This window comes from Salvelinus alpinus, chromosome 18 (genome assembly GCF_045679555.1).
Source record: "Salvelinus alpinus chromosome 18, SLU_Salpinus.1, whole genome shotgun sequence".
Lineage (NCBI taxonomy): Eukaryota > Metazoa > Chordata > Actinopteri > Salmoniformes > Salmonidae > Salvelinus > Salvelinus alpinus.
The window spans coordinates 42,725,885-42,745,643 of NC_092103.1; the positions used below are offsets into that span (position 1 = coordinate 42,725,885).

General features: G+C 41.2%; 1 protein-coding gene across 3 annotated transcripts in view; it reads left to right on the forward strand.

Moving 5' to 3' along the window:
* pam (peptidylglycine alpha-amidating monooxygenase) overlaps positions 1-19,482 on the forward strand; it is a 134,370-nt gene extending 114,888 nt beyond the window's left edge. For all 3 annotated transcript variants that reach the window (XM_071351930.1, XM_071351929.1, XM_071351931.1), the window contains 4 exons: positions 6,608-6,661; positions 7,796-8,080; positions 8,488-8,547; positions 17,886-19,482. In XM_071351930.1, coding sequence (XP_071208031.1) covers positions 6,608-6,661; positions 7,796-8,080; positions 8,488-8,547; positions 17,886-18,073 — 587 coding nt within the window. In that variant the 3' untranslated portion in view covers positions 18,074-19,482. The remainder of the gene's footprint in view (positions 1-6,607; positions 6,662-7,795; positions 8,081-8,487; positions 8,548-17,885) is intronic.
* The last annotated feature ends 277 nt before the right edge of the window (positions 19,483-19,759 follow it).

Sequence of the window (19,759 nt, forward strand, 5' to 3'; positions counted from 1 at the left end):
ATAGCACAGTTACAAGTGGAAATAAAATTGGATGGACAACAGAAATAGAGGAAGGACTAAGAACAAACAAGAGAGAACTATTATAAAGTAGACTGTGTCTGTAAAATAGGTATAAGATGTATAAATTGAAGGTAAAAGCAGAAGTGTTTATTAGTTTACTCCAATTGGGGGAGCGGTGGTAGGGTTGCGGGGAATAATAATAAAGGTATATTCTTTAAAAAAGTATGTATGTCTATATAGGTATGTGTATGTATATATGTGTATATGTATGCATGCGTGTATGGATATATATATTTACCCAAAAAAATATGGGGGATTGGAAATGATGCAGACAATTACATTGGAAGCAACATTCTTTCCGCAATATTAAGCTGATCCACCCCTAGAAAAAAATAAAATAATAATAATAAAAAAATAAATAATAAATCAAATAAAAAATAAGAAAAAATAAAATAAAAGGAAAAAAATGTTATATCCATTTTGACTCATCAGTTATGGAGCTAGAAATTAGTATCTTATTTATGAAACGTAATTTACACTGAGTATACCAAACATTAGGAATACCTTTTCCTAATATTGAGATGCACCCTAGTTTCTGCCCTCAGCAATCCTCAATACGTCGGGGCATGGACTCTACAAGGCGTTGAAAGCTTTCCAAAGGGATACTGGCCCATGTTGACTCCAATGCTTCCCACTGTTGTGTCAAGTTAGCTGGATGTCCTTTGGGTGGATGACCATTCTTGATACACACAGGAAACTGTTGGGTGTGAAAAACCCAGCGGCGTTGCAGTTCTTGACACAAACCCAGTGCCCCTTGCACCTACTACCATACCCCGTTCAAAGGCACTTAAATCTTTTGTCTTTCCCATTCACCCTCTGAATGATATTGCTATTGGTATTTGGTATTTTATTAGGATCCCCATTAGCTGTTGCAAAAGCAGCAGCTACTCTTCCTGGGGTCCACACAAAACATGAAACAAATGGTACACATACACACTTCATGTCTCAAGGCTTAAAAATCATTCTTTAACCTGTCTCCTCCCCTTCATCTACACTGACATCAATAAGATGATAGCAAGTGGTAGTGCTGAGCAGTTAGTGCTTTTTGAGGTCGTTTCGGTTAGATTATTTTTTTTTTATCACGGTTTTCTATTTCGGTTTCAAATTTTAAAAAATAACATTAAATGCACAATGCATTATGTGGTTTGAGTTCTGTAACAACACAGAATAAAACAATGAATAAAAGTCCCATGATGGTAGTGACTGTCCATTACTGCTTATCACTTATTAACCATCAGTTCATCATATCGCTTTACTTCAATAAAATATTTCCGTTGTGTATATTACATTAGTTTTATTTGATAACTTTATTATTTCATTCAGTCATCATCTCATCTCTATAGAGCTGCTGCCTATGTTGTCTGACAAATATCACTATTTTAGCAGTTCTTCAAAGTAAATAAGGCATACTTGTATAACTGCTGAATACCAACTATCAATCACCTAGATCATGTATTTTCAGGTAGAGATACCTCACGAAGTAACTGCTTTCTATCCCACTCGCGTGTTCTCTCTTCTCTCTGTCAACGAGGTCTCCGTGTCTGCTCCACACAGACATGACAAGCTGGCGCGCAGTTGATTATGGTCATTGCAGTGAATCAGCTCTTTTTCTGCGCGAAACTATGTAGAATATTGGCCTGTTGGAAACTACGACTCCCTACTACATCACACAGTTCAGGTTTGATATGATTGATCTCTACAGAAACTGAGCATCGAGTTCACAGGGGGAAAAAAGAAGGAAATGGAATTCAAATAATTGAACCGACGTCAGTCAATTAATGTCGGTTAATTGCTCAACACTAACAAGTGACATCAATGAGGAATCATGGCTTTCATCTGGTCAGTCTGTCATGGAAAGAGCAGGTGTTCTTAATATTTTGTATACCCAGTGTAGTGTTACCACATCCATTGATGAACCATACATTTTCTATTGACAAAATTTGAAATATTTTTGATATTATTGCTTTGTGTCAATACAGTTCAGAAATATTTGTAATTTGTTTGATTGTGTTTTGTGTTTGGTGTAATTGCATGGTGTAATTGATGTGGATATAAATATGCTATGTATAGTGTAATTGATGTGGATATAGATATGTATAGTGTAATTGATGTGGATATAGATGTGTATAGTGTAATTGATGTGGATATAGATGTGTATAGTGTAATTGATGTGGATATAGATATGTATAGTGTAATTGATGTGGATATAGATATGTATACTGTAATTGATGTGGATATAAACTCAGCAAAAAAAGAAATGTCCCTTTTTCAGGACCCTGTCTTTCAAAGATAATTCGTAAAAATCCAAACAACTTCACAGATCTTCATTGTAAAGGGTTTAAACACTGTTCCCATGCTTGTTCAATGAACCATAAACAATTAATGAACATGCACCTATGGAACGGTCGTGAAGACACTAACAGCTTACAGACGGTAGGCAATTAAGGTCAAAGTTATGAAAACTTAGGACACTAAAGAGGCCTTTCTACTGACTCTGAAAAACACCAAAAGAAAGATGCCCACGATCCCTGCTCATCTCCGTGAACGTGCCTTAGGCATGCTGCAAGGAGGCATGAGGACTGCAGATGTGGCCAGGGCAATAAATTGCAATGTCCGTACTGTGAGATGCCTAAGATAGCACTACAGGGAGACAGGAGGGACAGCTGATCGTCCTCACAGTGGCAGACCACGTGTAACAACACCTGCACAGGATCGGTACAACCGAACATCACACCTGCGGGACAGGTACAGGTACAGGATGGCAACAACAACTGCCCGAGTTAAACCAGGAAAGCACAATCCCTCCATCAGTGCTCCGACTGTCCGCAATAGGCTGAGAGAGGCTGGACTGAGGGCTTGTAGGCCGGTTGTAAGGCAGGTCCTCACCAGACATCACCGGCAACAACGTCGCCTATGGGCACAAACCCACCTTCGCTGGATGAGACAGGGCTGGCAAAAAGTGCTCTTCACTGACGAGTCGCGGTTTTGTCTCACCAGGGGTGATGGTCGAATTTGCGTTTATTGTCGAAGGAATGTGCGTTACACCGAAGCCTGTACTCTGGAGCGGGATTGATTTGGAGGTGGAGGGTCCGTCATGGTCTGGGGCGGTGTGTCACAGCATCATCGGACTGTTCTTGTTGTCATTGCAGGCAATCTCAACACTGTGCGTTACAGATAAGACATCCTCCTGCCTCATGTGGTACCCTTCCTGCAGGCTCATCCTGACATGACCCTCCAGCATGACAATGCCACCAGCCATACTCCTCATTCTGTGCGTGATTTTCTGCAAGACAGGAATGTCAGTGTTCTGCCATGGCCAGCGAAGAGCCGGGGTCTCAATCCCATTGAGCACATCTGGGACCTGTTGGATCAGAGGGTGAGGGCTAGGGCCATTCCCCCCAGAAATGTCTGGGAACTTGCAGGTGCCTTGGTGGAAGAGTGGGGTAACATCTCACAGCAAGAACTGGCAAATCTGGTGCAGTCCATGAGGAGGAGATGCACTGCAGTACTTAATGCAGCTGGTGGCCACACCAGATACTAACTGTTACTTTTTCAGGGACACATTATTCCATTTCTGTTAGTCACATGTCTGTGGAACTTGTTCAGTTTATGTCTCAGTTGTTGAATCTTGTTATGTTCATACAAATATTTACACATGTTAAGTTGCTGAAAATAAACGCAGTTGACAGTGAGAGGACGTTTCTTGTTTTGCTGGGTTTAGATATGCGATGTATAGTGTAATTTGATGTCTATTTAGAAATGTATAGTGTAATGGATGTGTATATACAGTTGAAGTCGGAAGTTTACATACACATACACATTCCACAATTCTTTTGTTAACAAACTATAGTTTTGGCAAGTCGGTTAGGACATCTACTTTGTGCATGACACAAGTAATTCTTCCAACAATTGTTTACAGACAGATAATTTCACTTATAATTCACTGTATCACAATTCCAGTGGGTCAGACGTTTACATACACTAATTTGACTGTCTTGAAACAGCTTGGAAAATTCCAGAAAATTATGTAATGGCTTTAGAAGCTTCTGATAGGCTAATTGACATCATTTGAGTCAATTGGAGGTGTACCTGTGGATGTATTTCAAGGCCTACCTTCAAACTCATTGCCTCTTTGCTTGACATCATGGGAAAATCATAAGAAATCAGCCAAGACCTCAGAAAAAAAATGGTAGATTTCCACAAGTCTGGTTTACCCTTGGGAGCAATTTCCAAACGCCTGAAGGTACCACGCTCATCTGTACAAACAATAATACACAAGTATACACACCGTGGGACCACGCAGCCATCATACCGCTCAGGAAGGAGACACGTTCTGTTTCCTAGAGATGAACGTACTTTGGTGCGAAAAGTGCAAATCAATCCCAGAACAACAGCAAAGGACCTTGTGAAGATGCTAGAGGAAACAGGTACAAAAGTATCTATATCCACAGTAAAACGAGTCCTATATCGACATATCCTGAAAGGCCGCTCAGCAAGGAAGAAGCCACTGCTCCAAAACCGCCATAAAAAAGCCAGACTATGGTTTGCAACTGCACATGGGGACAAAGATCGTACATTTGGGAGAAATGTCCTCTGGTCTGATGAAACAAAAATAGAACTGTTTGGCCATAATGACCATCGTTATGTATGGAGGAAAAAGGGGGAGGCTTGCAAGGCGAAGAATACCATCCCAACCGTGAAGCACGGGGGTGGTAGCATCATGTTGTGGGGGTGCTTTGCTGCAGGAGCGACTGGTGCACTTCACAAAATAGATGGCATCATGAGGTAGGAAAATTATGTGGATATATTGAAGCAACATCTCAAGACATCAGTCAGGAAGTTAAAGCTTGGTCGCAAATGGGTCTTCCAAATGAACAATAGCCCCAAGCACACTTCCAAAGTTATTGCTTTAGGACCACAAAGTCAAGGTATTGGAGTGGCCATCACAAAGCCCTGACCTCAATCCCATAGAAAATTTGTGGGCAGAACTGAATAACCGTGTGCGAGCAAGGAGGCCTACAAACCTGCCTCAGTTACACTAGCTCTGTCAGGAGGAATGGGCCAAAATTCACCCAACTTATTGTGGGAAGCTTGTGGAAGGCTACCTGAAACGTTTGAACCAAGTTAAACAATTTAAATTCAATGCTACCGAATACTAATTGAGTGTATGTAAACTTCTGACCCACTGGGAATGTGATGAAAGAAATAAAAGCTGAAATAAATCATTCTCTCTACTATTATTCTGACATTTCACATTATTATAATAAAGTGGTGATCCTAACTGACCTAAGACGGGGAATTTTTACTAGGATTCAATGTCAGGAATTGTTAAAAACTGAGTTTAAGTGTATTTGGCTAAGGTGTATGTAACCTTCCGACTTCAATTGTAGATATGTATAGTGTAATTGATGTGGATATAGATATGTATAGTGTAATTGATGTTGATATAGATATTTGTAGTGTAATTGATGTGTGTATAGTGTAATTGACATATGTGTAGTGTAATTGATGTCTATATAGATGTGTAATTGATGTTTATATAGATATGTATAGTGTTGTTGATGTGTGTATAGTGTCATTTATGTTTGTATAGATATGTATAGTGTAATTGATATGTATATAGATATGTATAGTGTAATTGATGTTTATATAGATACTGTATGTATAATGGCATTGTTATTTGATGTGTACTGTATACAGGCCTCATCTGCAAAAGAGACTGTGGTCTCCCTGCTTAAATACAGGTCAAATGAAATGAACATCATGTCAAAATGGATCCCTCTTTCACACATTGCTCCAGATAAAAAAAATTATAAAGAATTTATGAATTCTGTAATGTTGGCTGTAACCTCACAGAGACATGTGTTTTTATGTTCTTGAAAGAAAATTCTACAGCATGTGGCGAATCAGTGGCGAACTGCTAAATGATTGACTAACGCTCTAGGCCGCTGCACCGCCGCCTTATGTAATGTTTCTGATGTAAAGCGACTATGAATTGCCTGATGTCCTTCAAAAAATGCCTTTGGCACGCCAATTCAAACCGAGCGAATGCACAGTTAATCCCCTTGAATGGTTTAATCCCCGTTCAAGTGTAGGTGACTCACTGATTCAGTTATCTGTTAACAACACAAAACCCATAGAACAATTAGAGTTTTGTACATTTAAATGCAAATGAATAGAACCCAAGTGAATAGCAATTGCAATCAAATTGAAATCATTGCACTTCACACATTGCTAATGAGAAGCAGTTGATTTTGCACCAGCAAAAAATTGGATTTGTTGAAAAGGTCAGCACATTGTACTGTATAGAGGCAGAGTGTTCATAATCGTATGTAACACTGCATTGGTGCAGTGTGAGCCTTTATGAGATGGACATTCAATCATTGTTATGAAAGCGCTAAATACACCATAGAGAACATGAGTAAGCACAACTGTACAATCCGTCTGGATTTATTCATTATTTAATAGCAACTGAGTCACGATTGCAGTGAATGAATCACTCAGTCACATCAGTCCTTGACACCACGGTCTCTCTCACCCTCTGTAGAAGCTGAACATCGCTCTGTTAAGAAAGGTGGAATTGAAGTACAAGAAATCGAAGGTAGGCTACTCTTATTGTGAGCTGAAAGTTTTACTTGTTTGTTTGAGGTCCACATTCGCTTTACTTAAACTGTAGGTATTTTTGATTGACTTTAAATGTTTTACATTGTAAATGAGTGGATATTTGCTTCACAATAGTGATTGGCGTGGCTTGAAGTGAAATTGTCTTTACTGTACATTTTATGAACAGCAGCTCTAGTCTGATAACCTATTACACATTGATTGCAAAGCTAAAGGCTGACATTCACCTGAGACTTCTGCTCTTTTCTACTAATTTCATTTGAGGAAATGAAGCAGCGTGTAGACCTATTGTATGTTTGAAACTTTATATACAGGCTATAAACCTCTCTGAAAGAAGCTTGAGCATTTCGAGAATGTATTTTCCATCATTTTGAGGTTCTGTGGTAAAAATTAGCGCAGTAAAGTGCTTGGAGTATGTGTCAAAAATCTATTATATTGAAGTTGTCGAACAGAAAGATATACAAAATCTGCATTTCCCCCACTCAGAAGGCAGTCATTTAAAATGCTTTGACTTATTAATAACATGCACCCATTGATTCTTGAAGAATAACATGAATGCCTCATGAGCTTAGTTCAACTGTCGTTCCCCATCAGAACCCAAAATATACCATTCTTTTTTACTTCATTGTTTTTTAAACAATGTAAATGTAAACAAACACTCTATAGACTCTAAAGTTGTTTAAAACTATACTTTTTTTCATGGATGGTAAATCCATAGCTCTGTCTATACATTTCAGAATGGTTGAATGTCTCTGGCTGGGTGACCGCTTTGTTATTGTTTGATAAGCAAATTGCCCCTTTAAAGCCACACTACGATTTCCAGTAATTCCAATGAATGAAATACATCTCTTGATTTACAAATGTAACTTATCCTAAGGTCATTCCATGAGCACGACAGGTATGTAATACAAACCAGGAGCAATTTGCATGTGAACGTGTTTTTGTGTTTACGCTTTTGTTAGCGATTTACTCTTTGCTTTTACAGAAAGATTGTGGTTTTATTAAAACAGTCGATAGAAAGTCATCTTTGTAATTTTCTGTAACTATGTTTTTTGTTCACCTGTGAATGGACACACTCACTCACCACTTCCATTCAAACCCCCTTGTCTCTTAGAAACAGAGACTATAATCCAAACCCGCCTGAAGCCCCAGCACAGGGTAGAGGTAGCGGTGGCCAAGGTGCAGATACCTGTAGCGACTCAACAGAAGACTGCAGAGCCTGTCCAGGAACAGCCCCAAACACCACAACAACAAGAGGACGATAAGGAGAAGACTCTAGTCAAACAGAGTGCTCAGGGCGTGTCTCCGGCAGTTATCACCACCCTGCTGCTCATCCCCTTAGTGGTGGTCATCTCCATAGGGGTCTTGATCCGCTACAGGAAGAACAGGATGTATGGAGGTAGGAGGGGATTTGAAGCAACATGGCTGCAGCCTTGCAAATGGAATGTATAGTAAGGCCTTGGAACCTCTAAGCCTGGTAATTTGACTGGTAAACTCGTAATGCCGTCATTGACTTGAATGGGGAGGCCCATTCTATGGATTCTATATCTATGGCTGCAGTGTTGCTAGTGGGATAAAACAGAATTTCTAAATGTTTTTTTATGATGAACATTTTTATAGATTATTTTCACACACAACAATGAACAGTAACAAACAGAACAGACACAACAAAAACTGAGAATTTCAAATCCTGTGAAATGCTCTAATTGGATACAAAAACAGGGGGAAACTGTGTATTATTTATGAATGCCTTAACCCACCATCTTGGATTGATGATATTCAGCGTATCTTTCACTGTTGTTGCAGATGGATGCGAGGTAAAACTGGAACAGACCTCGTCCGGAGGAATCTTGGGAAAACTCAGAGGTATGTGTCTGTGAGATACTCTTATTGGTGTATCCTGTGGTGAAATTAAAAACTCAAGGTCTTTCACCGTGCGGTATAGTAGTCTCCCACCGTGCGGTAGAGGTCTCCCACCGTGCGGTAGAGGTCTCCCACCGTGCGGTAGTGGTCTCCCACCGTGCGGTAGTGGTCTCCCACCGTGCGGTAGTGGTCTCCCACCGTGCGGTAGTGGTCTCCCACCGTGCGGTATAGTAGTCTCCCACTGTGCGGTATAGTAGTCTCCCACCGTGCGGTAGTGGTCTCCCACCGTGCGGTAGTGGTCTCCCACCGTGCGGTATAGTAGTCTCCCACCGTGCGGTAGTGGTCTCCCACCGTGCGGTATAGTAGTCTCCCACCGTGCGGTAGTGGTCTCCCACCGTGCGGTAGTGGTCTCCCACCGTGCGGTATAGTAGTCTCCCACCGTGCGGTAGTGGTCTCCCACCGTGCGGTATAGTAGTCTCCCACCGTGCGGTAGTGGTCTCCCACCGTGCGGTAGTGGTCTCCCACCGTGCGGTATAGTAGTCTCCCACCGTGCGGTAGTGGTCTCCCACCGTGCGGTAGTGGTCTCCCACCGTGCGGTATAGTAGTCTCCCACCGTGCGGTAGTGGTCTCCCACCGTGCGGTAGTGGTCTCCCACCGTGCGGTATAGTAGTCTCCCACCGTGCGGTAGTGGTCTCCCACCGTGCGGTATAGTAGTCTCCCACCGTGCGGTATAGTAGTCTCCCACCGTGCGGTAGTGGTCTCCCACCGTGCGGTAGTGGTCTCCCACCGTGCGGTAGTGGTCTTCCACCGTGCGGTATAGTAGTCTCCCACCGTGCGGTAGAGGTCTCCCACCGTGCGGTAGAGGTCTCCCACCGTGCGGTAGTGGTCTCCCACCGTGCGGTAGTGGTCTCCCACCGTGCAGTAGTGGTCTCCTACCGTGCGGTAGTAGCTAATGACTTGACATGTCATTCCTCGTAGGATGTTCCACTTGTGCTTTTGTTTGGTTTGACTTCGACTACGGTCATGGAGTTATGAATTGGTTTGACTTTGACTACAGTTATGGAGTTATGAATGAATTGGGACGCTACCTATGTGAGGGGATCAGGGGATCTCTATTAGGCTATCAGTTGGTAGTGTGAACATTCAGCAGATTTAATAGGTGCAAGGTGTATGAAACGAAAGGGATAAAGGAGAATATCTGTCCAGTGCTAGGCTTGGGCGGTATACCGTATACTGCGGTATTAAGACATACCGATGGTATGATTTTCATTACCGTAATTAAAAAATCTATACACTACCGGTCAAAAGTTTTAGAACATTCAAACGTTTTTCTTCATTTAATACAAATAAGGAAAAACCTTTGAATGAGTAGGTGTGTACAACCTTTTGACTGGTACTGTATATCTCAAAAGGTTGTATGTATTTTTAGATATAGTCCTATTGTAAATGTGTATTGTTGTAACGGCACCAGATTGATTACAAAAATAAATACAAATACACACACTAACCTACATTTGACACAGGTAATGAACTGCCCATTTGATTGGCACAGCAATTGATAAAATACGACCATGTTTTCAAAACAAGTGTTTCAGAGCTTATGTCAATATTACACAAGTAAGCTAACAGTTACAGAAATCAGGAATGCACACAGGCTCTATAAAGCTCTATATATGAGTGACTATGTCCAACACACTACCACCTACCTGGTGTTATGTTGGGCACCTACTTGCCAAAAAAAGATTTTATGAAATATATTTATTTCTCAATCAAATCAAATGTATTTATATAGCCCTTCTTACATCAGCTGATATCTCAAAGTGCTGTACAGAAACCCAGCCTAAAACCCCAAACAGCAAGCAATGCAGGTGTAGAAGCACGGTGGCAAGGAAAAACTCCCTAGAAAGGCCAAAACCTAGGAAGAAACCTAGAGAGGAACCAGGCTATGAGGGGTGGCCAGTCCTCTTCTGGCTGTGCCGGGTGGAGATTATAACAGAACATGGCCAAGATGTTCAAATGTTCATAAATGACCAGCATGGTCAAATAATGACTTGTATTGCTAAATAAAAAGGTTTAATGAAATACAGGCAGGCACCACATTACTACAAGACAAAACAGCTCAATCAAGCCTGAGGGTCTTGTAAGTATAAAAGCAACACTTGTTTTCATATTATAATAAAAAAGCTTGAAATGGTAGTGGAATGGGATTAGTGTGGTGTGTGAAGAATCCAATACTTTAGTACAAATCACATGATTGTGGGAGCACCCCCTCTAAGAGTATGAATTAGGCTGTGTGAGAAGATTTGAATCCTGAGCAACCTGCCTACACATTGTTTGAAGTACAATAGACCAACATAGCTACTGTGGAGTAGGCATTGTGGTGCTCATGTGAATTTCCTTTCTTTTTTGGCTTCAGACTAGAGGTCGGCCGATTTATGATTTTTTGATACCGATTATTGGAGGACCAAAAAAGGCGATACGATTAATCGGATGATTTTATATATATATATATATATATATATATATATATATATATATATATATATATATATATATATATAAATGAAATAATGACAATTACAACTATACTGAATGAACAATGAACACTTTTTTATTTTAACTTAATATAAAACATAAATATAATATATTTAGTCTCAAATAAATAATGAAACATGCTCAATTTGGTTTAAATAATGCAAAAACACAGTGTTGGAGAAGAAAGTAAAAGTGCAATATGTGCCATGTAAAAAAGCTAACGTTTAAGTTCCTTGCACAGAACATATGAAAGCTGGTGGTGCAATATTCCCAGTTCTTCAATATTCCCAGTAAAGAGATATTAGGTTGCAGTTATTATAGGAATTATGACGTGTTGACTATTTCTCTCTATACCATTTGTATTTCATATACATATTGACTATTGGATGTTCTAATAGGCACTTTAGTACTGCCGGCCTAATCTCAAGAGTTGATAGGCTTGAAGTCATAAACAGCGCTGTGATCAAGCATTGCTAAGAGCTGCTGGCAAACGCAGTAAAGTTTGAATGAATGCTTACGAGCCTGCTGCTGCCTACCACCGCTCAGTCAGACTACTCTATCAAATATCAAATCATAGACTTAGTTATAATATAATAAACACAGAAATATGAGACTTATGGTTATTAATATGGTCAAATCCGGAAACTATAATTTCAAAAACAAAACGATTATTCTTTCAGTTCCGTATTTGAACAGGTGGCAACCCTAAGTCTAAATATTGCTGTTACATTGCACAACCTTCAATGTTATGTAATAATTATGTAAAATTCTGGCAAATTAGTTTGCAACGAGCCAGGCGGCCCAAACTGTTGCATATACCCTGACTCTGCTTGCAATGAACGCAAGAGAAGTGACACGATTTCCCTAGTTAATATTGCCTGCTAACATGAATTTCTTTTAAATTAAAAGTGCAGGTTTAAAAAAGATATACTTCTGTGTATTGATTTTAAGAATGGCAAAAGATGTTTATGGTTAGGTATACTCGTGCAACGACTGTGCTTTTTTCGCGAATGTGCTTTTGTTAAATTATCACCAGTTTGGCGAAGTAGACTGTGAATTAATGATAAATTAACAGGCACCGCATTGATTACATGCAACGCAGGACAAGCTAGTTCACCTAGTAATATCATCAACTATGTGTAGTTAACTAGTGATTATGTGAAGATTGATAGTTTTTTATAAGATAAGTTTAATGCTAGCTAGTGTTGCTGCACTCGCGTAACAGGTGGTCAGCCTGCCACGCAGTTTCCTCGTGGAATGCAATGTAATCGGCCATAATCGGCGTCCAAAAATGCTGATTACCGATTGTTATGAAAACTTGAAATCGGCCCTAGTTAATCAGCCATGCCGATTAATTGGTTGACCTCTACTTCAGACCAATGCCTACCTATCATTTAAAACTTAGTTTTTTGTTAGATTTAAGTTGTCTGAATGGGGGGGAAAAACACTATCAAACAATTACTCAGATCAGAATTGGATCAAAGTGTGTGTTGCTCACTGTTCTCCCAATCTCTGCAGAGGGCATCGGAGTAGAATTATTGTATAGCATTGACAGGCACGAGCTGTCTTTCAATCACCTGCGGTTGTGAGATGCGCTTTTGAGATCAAAGCGCAGGGCAGCGTGTATCCACGTCTGCACGTCTTGATATTCATTGCTAGTTAGTGAGTGATTTGCCCAGTTATAGCTACATTTTGGTCAGAAAACAGGGTTTGTACAGTCATTAATTAAAAGTCATTCTGAGTGCATCACCTGCGTGTGTGCCAGAGCAAGGGGGCAGTTGCCCGAGGAGAGAGAGAGAGACATTGCAGCAACTGGTAGCCTATAAAATAATGATAGACAACAGACTAACTAGATATTCAAAACATAGTCTGGCTAGTTACCTCGCTAGTTAACTATTTAGCTAGCATGTATTAACATCATTGTCATGTCCTATGTCCTAAAAAACTTTCCACTGGCACTTGTGAATAACCGCAAATGGCCGACACGCAGCTGATGAACGGGTGCGTTAATAAACCAACGCTACATATTCCGGTTGTAAAACAGTCTCTCAAGTGCTCAATATTTGGAGTTGAGAAATACATTTGACACAATTGGAATGCTGGGATTCCCCTCAATTCAGTATTGTCCATGTAATTCTGACAACGTAAAGAAAATCATCTTAGAGTAGCCTAATTGACAAATAGCTCCCATGCTGTCAATAGATCTTCCCTGAAACCTGAATGTAGAAACATGGAATTTGCTTAACTAGTCATGCAGAAGTCATGACATTCCATCTGTCAAAATGTATAAGGACCCTGAGTAAAGCAACTGAAAAGCCAGTTGGGTAAATCACTTTTTTTTAATGTCTTATGGCACAGACACACCGGTAGCGTTTGCGGGCAGAGAGCACTTAGCACCTCTGAACAGAGTTCCGGCAGTAATTTGCAAACCAAAAATGTCATCAGCCAGACGCCTACCAGCGTGTGGTCCCTAAAACACACCTTTTTGGCCCATGGTGTTACCAACCATTTTGTATTTTTTGGGCAAGTGATTTGAGCTTTCGGACAAGTAAAACATCAGTCAAGCCCTTTACTGTGTCAGAATTAGCAAGGAACAAGGACCTAGCGTTGATTCGTTTAGTGTCTGAATGAAATCTCCTAGTCAGACACTCACTCTGATAACACATTTGGTAATTACATACCTTGTGTCCTCCTGTCTCAACCCAACCCTCCTGTCTCAACCCAACCCTCCTGTCTCAATTGCCCCTTTTACATGTCAAGGTAGCAACTTCTATTATAGTAGTCCTGAGGTCACGTTGATATGGGTTAAGTGTCAAACTCCTCATAAAATATGGACTAAATAGATGGACAGAAATACAGAGAAAGTGGAGGGGCAGCAATACTCTGCCCTGCTGCATTCCTTCCTACGGTCATTTTCTCATGGCCTTACGTACGTCAAATAGTGCAGTTAATGTTTATCCCATTTTCTCCCCAATTTTGTGATATCCAATAGGTAGTTAAAACCTTGTTTCATCGCTGCAACTCCCAAACGGGTTTGGGAGAGGCGAAGGTCGAGACATGCGTCCTCTGAAACATGACCCGCCAAGCCATACTGTTTCTTAATACGCTACTCGCTTAACCCGGAAGTAAACTGTACCAATGTAGCAACGGTCATCAAAATTATTAAAACGTTTTCAAAACATTTCCAATAAATGCAACAGTTGGACAATCCCACTAATCCCTGAACTCCAAACTTTTAGAATTTCTATTATCTTTCAGATATTGGCTTAATTATAGAACATATAGATTTTACTGACATGGACAAATAATGGAGTTCATGGATTAGTGGGATTTCAGGTAGTCAGTTTATTGCAACATTGAATTTTTTATGATTGTATCAGGTATTTTTTTTTAAATATAAGAAATTATATGTGCCTCATTTGCATAAATATGCCATCTGTATTTGCATATATGAATACATGAACATAAAAGGGTGAAACCCTACCTGCTCTCTCTACCCTACCTGCTCTCTCTACCCTACCTGCTCTCAACTGCTCTCTCTACCCTACCTGCTCTCTCTACCCTACCTGTACTCACCTGCTCTCTCTACCCTACCTGTACTCACCTGCTCTCTCTACCCTACCTGCTCTCTCTACCCTACCTGCTCTCTCTACCCTACCTGTACTCACCTGCTCTCTCTACCCTACCTGCTCTCTCTACCCTACCTGCTCATCATTAATTACTAATTATCATTAATTACTGATGTTGTCACGTTCTCTTGCATAATTCAACACATCTGTCAATAGCAGGATACCCTCGGTTGAAAAATCAAATGCCTGGCTAATCCCAGTCTTTCTGTTTCTTGTGATATATGTGTTGAGACGGTGTGTTAAATCCCTTATGAAGCTTTCGCGTTCTTATAGATTCAACGATAAGACAAATAAGACAATGTATCCTGGGCCTCCCGAGTGGCGCAGTGGTCTAAGGCTGTGCCACTAGAGATCCTGGTTCAAGTCCAGGCTCTGTCGCAGCCGGCCACGACCGGGAGACCCATGGGGCGGCGCACAATTGGCCCAGCGTTATCCGGGTTAGGGGAGGGTTTGGCCGGCAGGGATGTTCTTGTCCCATCGCGCACAAGCAACTCCTGTGGTGGGCCGGGCATAATGCACGCTGACACGGTCACCAGGTGCACGGTGTTTCCTCCGACACATTGATGCGGCTGGCTTCCGGGTTAAGCGGGCATTGTGTCAAGAAGCAGTGTGGCTTGGCTAGGTTATGTTTCGTAGGACGCACGGCTCTCAACCTTCCTCTCTCGAGTCCGTACGGGAGTTGCAGCAATGGGACAAGACTGTAACAACCAATTGGATACCATGAAACATTTCCGCAGTCGTAACGTTAATGGGAAAGGCACAAGCATGAGTATGAAACAGTCGCAGGAGTAAAGGAAAGAAATCAATCTAGTGAGATTCAAGGTGATTTTGCTGAAGCACAGTAAATAGATGTCTGAAAAAGACAGGTGGGTGGGGCATGCGTGTTGCTAACCAATGTGTCGTAGGAAACGCCGTCTGACGGACGACCGAAGTCAGCTTGCAGGCGCTCGGCCCGCCACAAGGAGTCTCTAGAGCACGATGAGGAAAGCCCCGTCGGGCCAAACCCTCCCCTTGCTGGGCCAATCATGCAACGCCCTTTGGGGGTCCCAGTCATGGGACACAGCCTGGGACTACAGCTGTAGTGGTGTCTCAGCAATGCAGTGCCTTAGACCACTGCGCCACTCAGGAGGCCATTGAACATGTTTTTAGTCCAGGAGGATGTTCAATGTGGGTCTGTGCAGTGCCACCTCCCCTTAGTTGCCATAAAGCTCTCTGAAATGAGAAATTAGCCATCTCTTGATCTTCTTTGATGCTTCAAGCTCACAGCATGGCTGGTCGGAGGACTTTGTCACGTGCTGTAGAAATGATTGACACCATCTGTTGGCCAATGAGCAGAATTGGGATCAAATCCATCAGGTCGGTTCAAGAAGTGAGATCGATTTGGATTGGTCGACAACCACTAAACCGCTCCAGGGGTGCTGCTCTGCGGTTACGTGTGTGTCCCAGGGTGGTGAAAAATTCCCTCTTGCAGATCCCATCACCACCCTTAACCTTGGTCTTACCGCTAAGCAGTGGACACACAAACAGTCCTTTCAGAAAATTCTCTGCCCTTTTGTGAATTGAAATTACACACACCCAGCCGAATGAAAAACTGCTATGCACAGAGATAGTCAAGGTTAAGGTCTCTTTGTCTAAGTGCAAACGGGCAGCCGTCCGATATAAAAAATGCAGCGCATACGACACGATCCCGATCAGGGAATCTCCAGGGAGCATGACGAGACGGTACAGATATGACCAATAAATGTCATTTATAATACTTAATGACCTGTCACTCTCTCAGATTGACGTCAATGGACTCTGGATGACTTTCATCCAATCACCTCACATAACGGATGCGTCTCAAATGGCACCCTGTCCCCTATATAGTACACCACTTTTGACCAGAGCCCTATGAGCTGTGAAAAGGGTGCCACTTGTGACTCAGCCAATGATAAGCAGATGGATTCACCGACTACAGTACAGTGCAAGGGGAGAAATGATGATGTAGCATTCAGTGGTGTCTAGACTCAAGATGGGGTTTGATAGAAGTCACCGTGGTGGAGCCACTGCTCCCAGGCAGATGGTGTCATGAATAGGGGCTGTTGAGGTGTTGATACCGGTCTTATTGTGACCAGGGAAGATATGTTGTTAGATCAGACAAGCTGCTGGTATTGTACAACACAGCTCTGTTGGTACTGTGACTGTGACTGTGATGAATGAAATACAAACTCCCTTAATAAGCAGTGATAATGCTGATTCTGTTTCAACGTTGGTTCTTGAATGCTGATGAGCCTTTGTGATTATATCTGATTTGGAATTTGTCAAGCGAAACAGTACCCTGTGCCGACCCACAAAGAGAATAGATAGCACACGGGAGACATCTATGATATCTCTAACAGGCAGCTGCACAGATCTCGATCAAGCATATTCCTGGACTAAAAAGCACTTTCAGTGGACGATTCTCCATTGCACATGCTTTTTTTAAAGGGGCAATTTGCAGTTCAAACAATAACAAATTGGTCACTGGTTGAAACAAATGGGTCTGGAGAAAATGTATCCACTCTCAAATTCATAGACAGAGCAATAGATGCAAAGACTGACCATTCATTTTTATCAACATTTTAGTTTTAAGCATGTTGTGAGGCTATACAGTGTTGGTTTCAAATTACATTGTTTACAAACAATGGAGTTAAACAAGCTCACCCCTTTAAGTCTAGTTTTAAATCCAGTAGGTTCAACGTGGGTTTGTCTTAGGTCAGAAAAATACTTTCAATTTCTCCAAAGCACAGGTTTTCGGTCCAGGAGCAGGTTCAATCTAGGTCTATGCAGTGCAGTGTCCCCTAAAACACGATGAATCTCTCTGAAATGGGAAAAGACTCACTGAAATGGGAATAGACTCACTGAAATTGTAATAGACTCACTGAAATTGTAATAGACTCACTAAAATGGGAATAGACTCACTGAAATGGGATAAGACTCACTGAAATGGGAATAGACTCACTGAAATTGTAATAGACTCACTGAAATTGTAATAGACTCACTAAAATGGGAATAGACTCACTGAAATGGGAATAGACTCACTGAAATGGGAATAGACTCACTGAAATTGTAAAAGACTCACTGAAATGGGAATAGACTCTCTGAAATGGGACATCTTTGTAATCTTTTCCCCTGTTTGATGTTTTCCTTCTCCCACAGGTAAAGCTGCGGGCGGTCTGAACCTGGGCAACTTCTTTGCCACTCACAAGGGCTACACCCGGCAAGGCTTTGACCGTCTCAGCACCGAGGGTAGTGACCAGGAGAAAGACGACGAGAACGACACTGACTCGGAGAACGAGGAGTACTCGGCCCCGCCTCCCCCTGTCGGCCCCTCCTCCTCCTCTTAGGACCCCCACCACCCCACCTCGAAGCCGTCCCACCAAATGCCAACCGACCCTTGGCTCCCGTGGTCAGGATGTACTATAATCGTATGTGTATCTATGTTTGTGTTGGCTGCCAATCGTTCCTATTTATTTGTGCAAAAAACATTCTCGATACGATGTGCCACTTTCTTGCTTTGTGAGTTAATGGGACCAGAGATTTTAAGTAAGAGAACACTGGTAGGTCGAGGAGTGATGCTTTTTAGAGTATAATTTTAACGGGAAGGAAGAAAACGAGGGGTAGTTTTATTTTTATAATTAATTGTCTACATAAATCTCTTCCACTTACAGTACTTAATCAACCAGATGCTTTAATGTTATGTTATCCGTTTTTTTGGTCCAGAAACTTTGGTTGATTACTTTTATCTGTACATTTGTGCCTTTTTAATTATGTATTTTGCCTTTCTGCAGCACCTACATTATCGTTCAAAAGTTTGGGGTCACTTAGAAAGGTCCTTGTTTTTGAAAGAAAAGCACATTTTTTGTCCATTAAAATAACATCAAATTGATCAGAAATACAGTGTAGACATTGTTAATGTTGTAAATGACTATTGTCGCTGGAAACGGATGAAACGGATGAGCAATAAAACTGGCCTTCTTTAGACTAGTTGAGTATCTGGAGCATCAGCATTTGTGGGTTTGTTTACAGGCTTAAAATGGCCAGAAACAAAGACCTTTCTTCTGAAACTCGTCAGTCTATTCTTGTTTTGAGAAATTAAGGCTATTCTATGCGAGAAATTGCCAAGAAACTGAAGATTTCGTACAACGCTGTGTACTACTCCCTTCACAGAACAGCTCAAACTGGCTGCAACCAGAATAGCAAGAGGAGTGGGGGGGGGGCGCAATTGGCTAACAATTGCAAAAGGGTTTTCTAATGATCAATTAGCCTTTTAAAATTATAAACTTGGATTAGCTAACACAACGTGCCATTGGAACACAGGCGTGATGGTTGCTGATAATGGGCCTCTGTACGCATATGTAGATATTCCATAGAAGTCATTTACAACATTAACAATGTCTACACTGTATTTCTGATAAATTTATCAGTTATTTTAATGGACAAAAAATTTGCTTTTCAAATAAATCTCTAAATGAACCCAAACTTTTGAACGGTAGTGTATATTATTACAAATGTGCCACATAATGGAAAGAGCTGCTGCTACTGTCAACTGTACTTAGGTTTCATTGTATCGCATTCAAGAGAAAGGATAAAAAATATTATTATTATTATCATGTATCTAAAGCTGTATTTAGGAAATTTTCCAATCAGATGTAAGCTGTGTCTGATATTTATTGTGACATACTGAGGTTTTATTGCAAGAATACTATTTTCAGTAACAATGTTATTTGTGTAATAAAGTGTCTGCAAAGCATAACCTTCTCACGTCATTCACTGAGCAGCAACATTGAGGGTTCCAACATTCCGGTAACTTTACCAAAATCCCCAAGTTTTCCAGATTTTTCCTACTTATTCCTTCCTGATTCGAGACAACCTGGGAATTTTGGTGAAGTTACTGGAATTTTGCAACCCCCGACGTACCTTGTAAAAGAGAAGTGATCAGATTCTCACGTTGTGCTCATAGCACAGGTATTGGATTCTCTTGAAACATATTGTATGTAGATCTAGAGGAAAAAGGTCATTGCACAAAATTG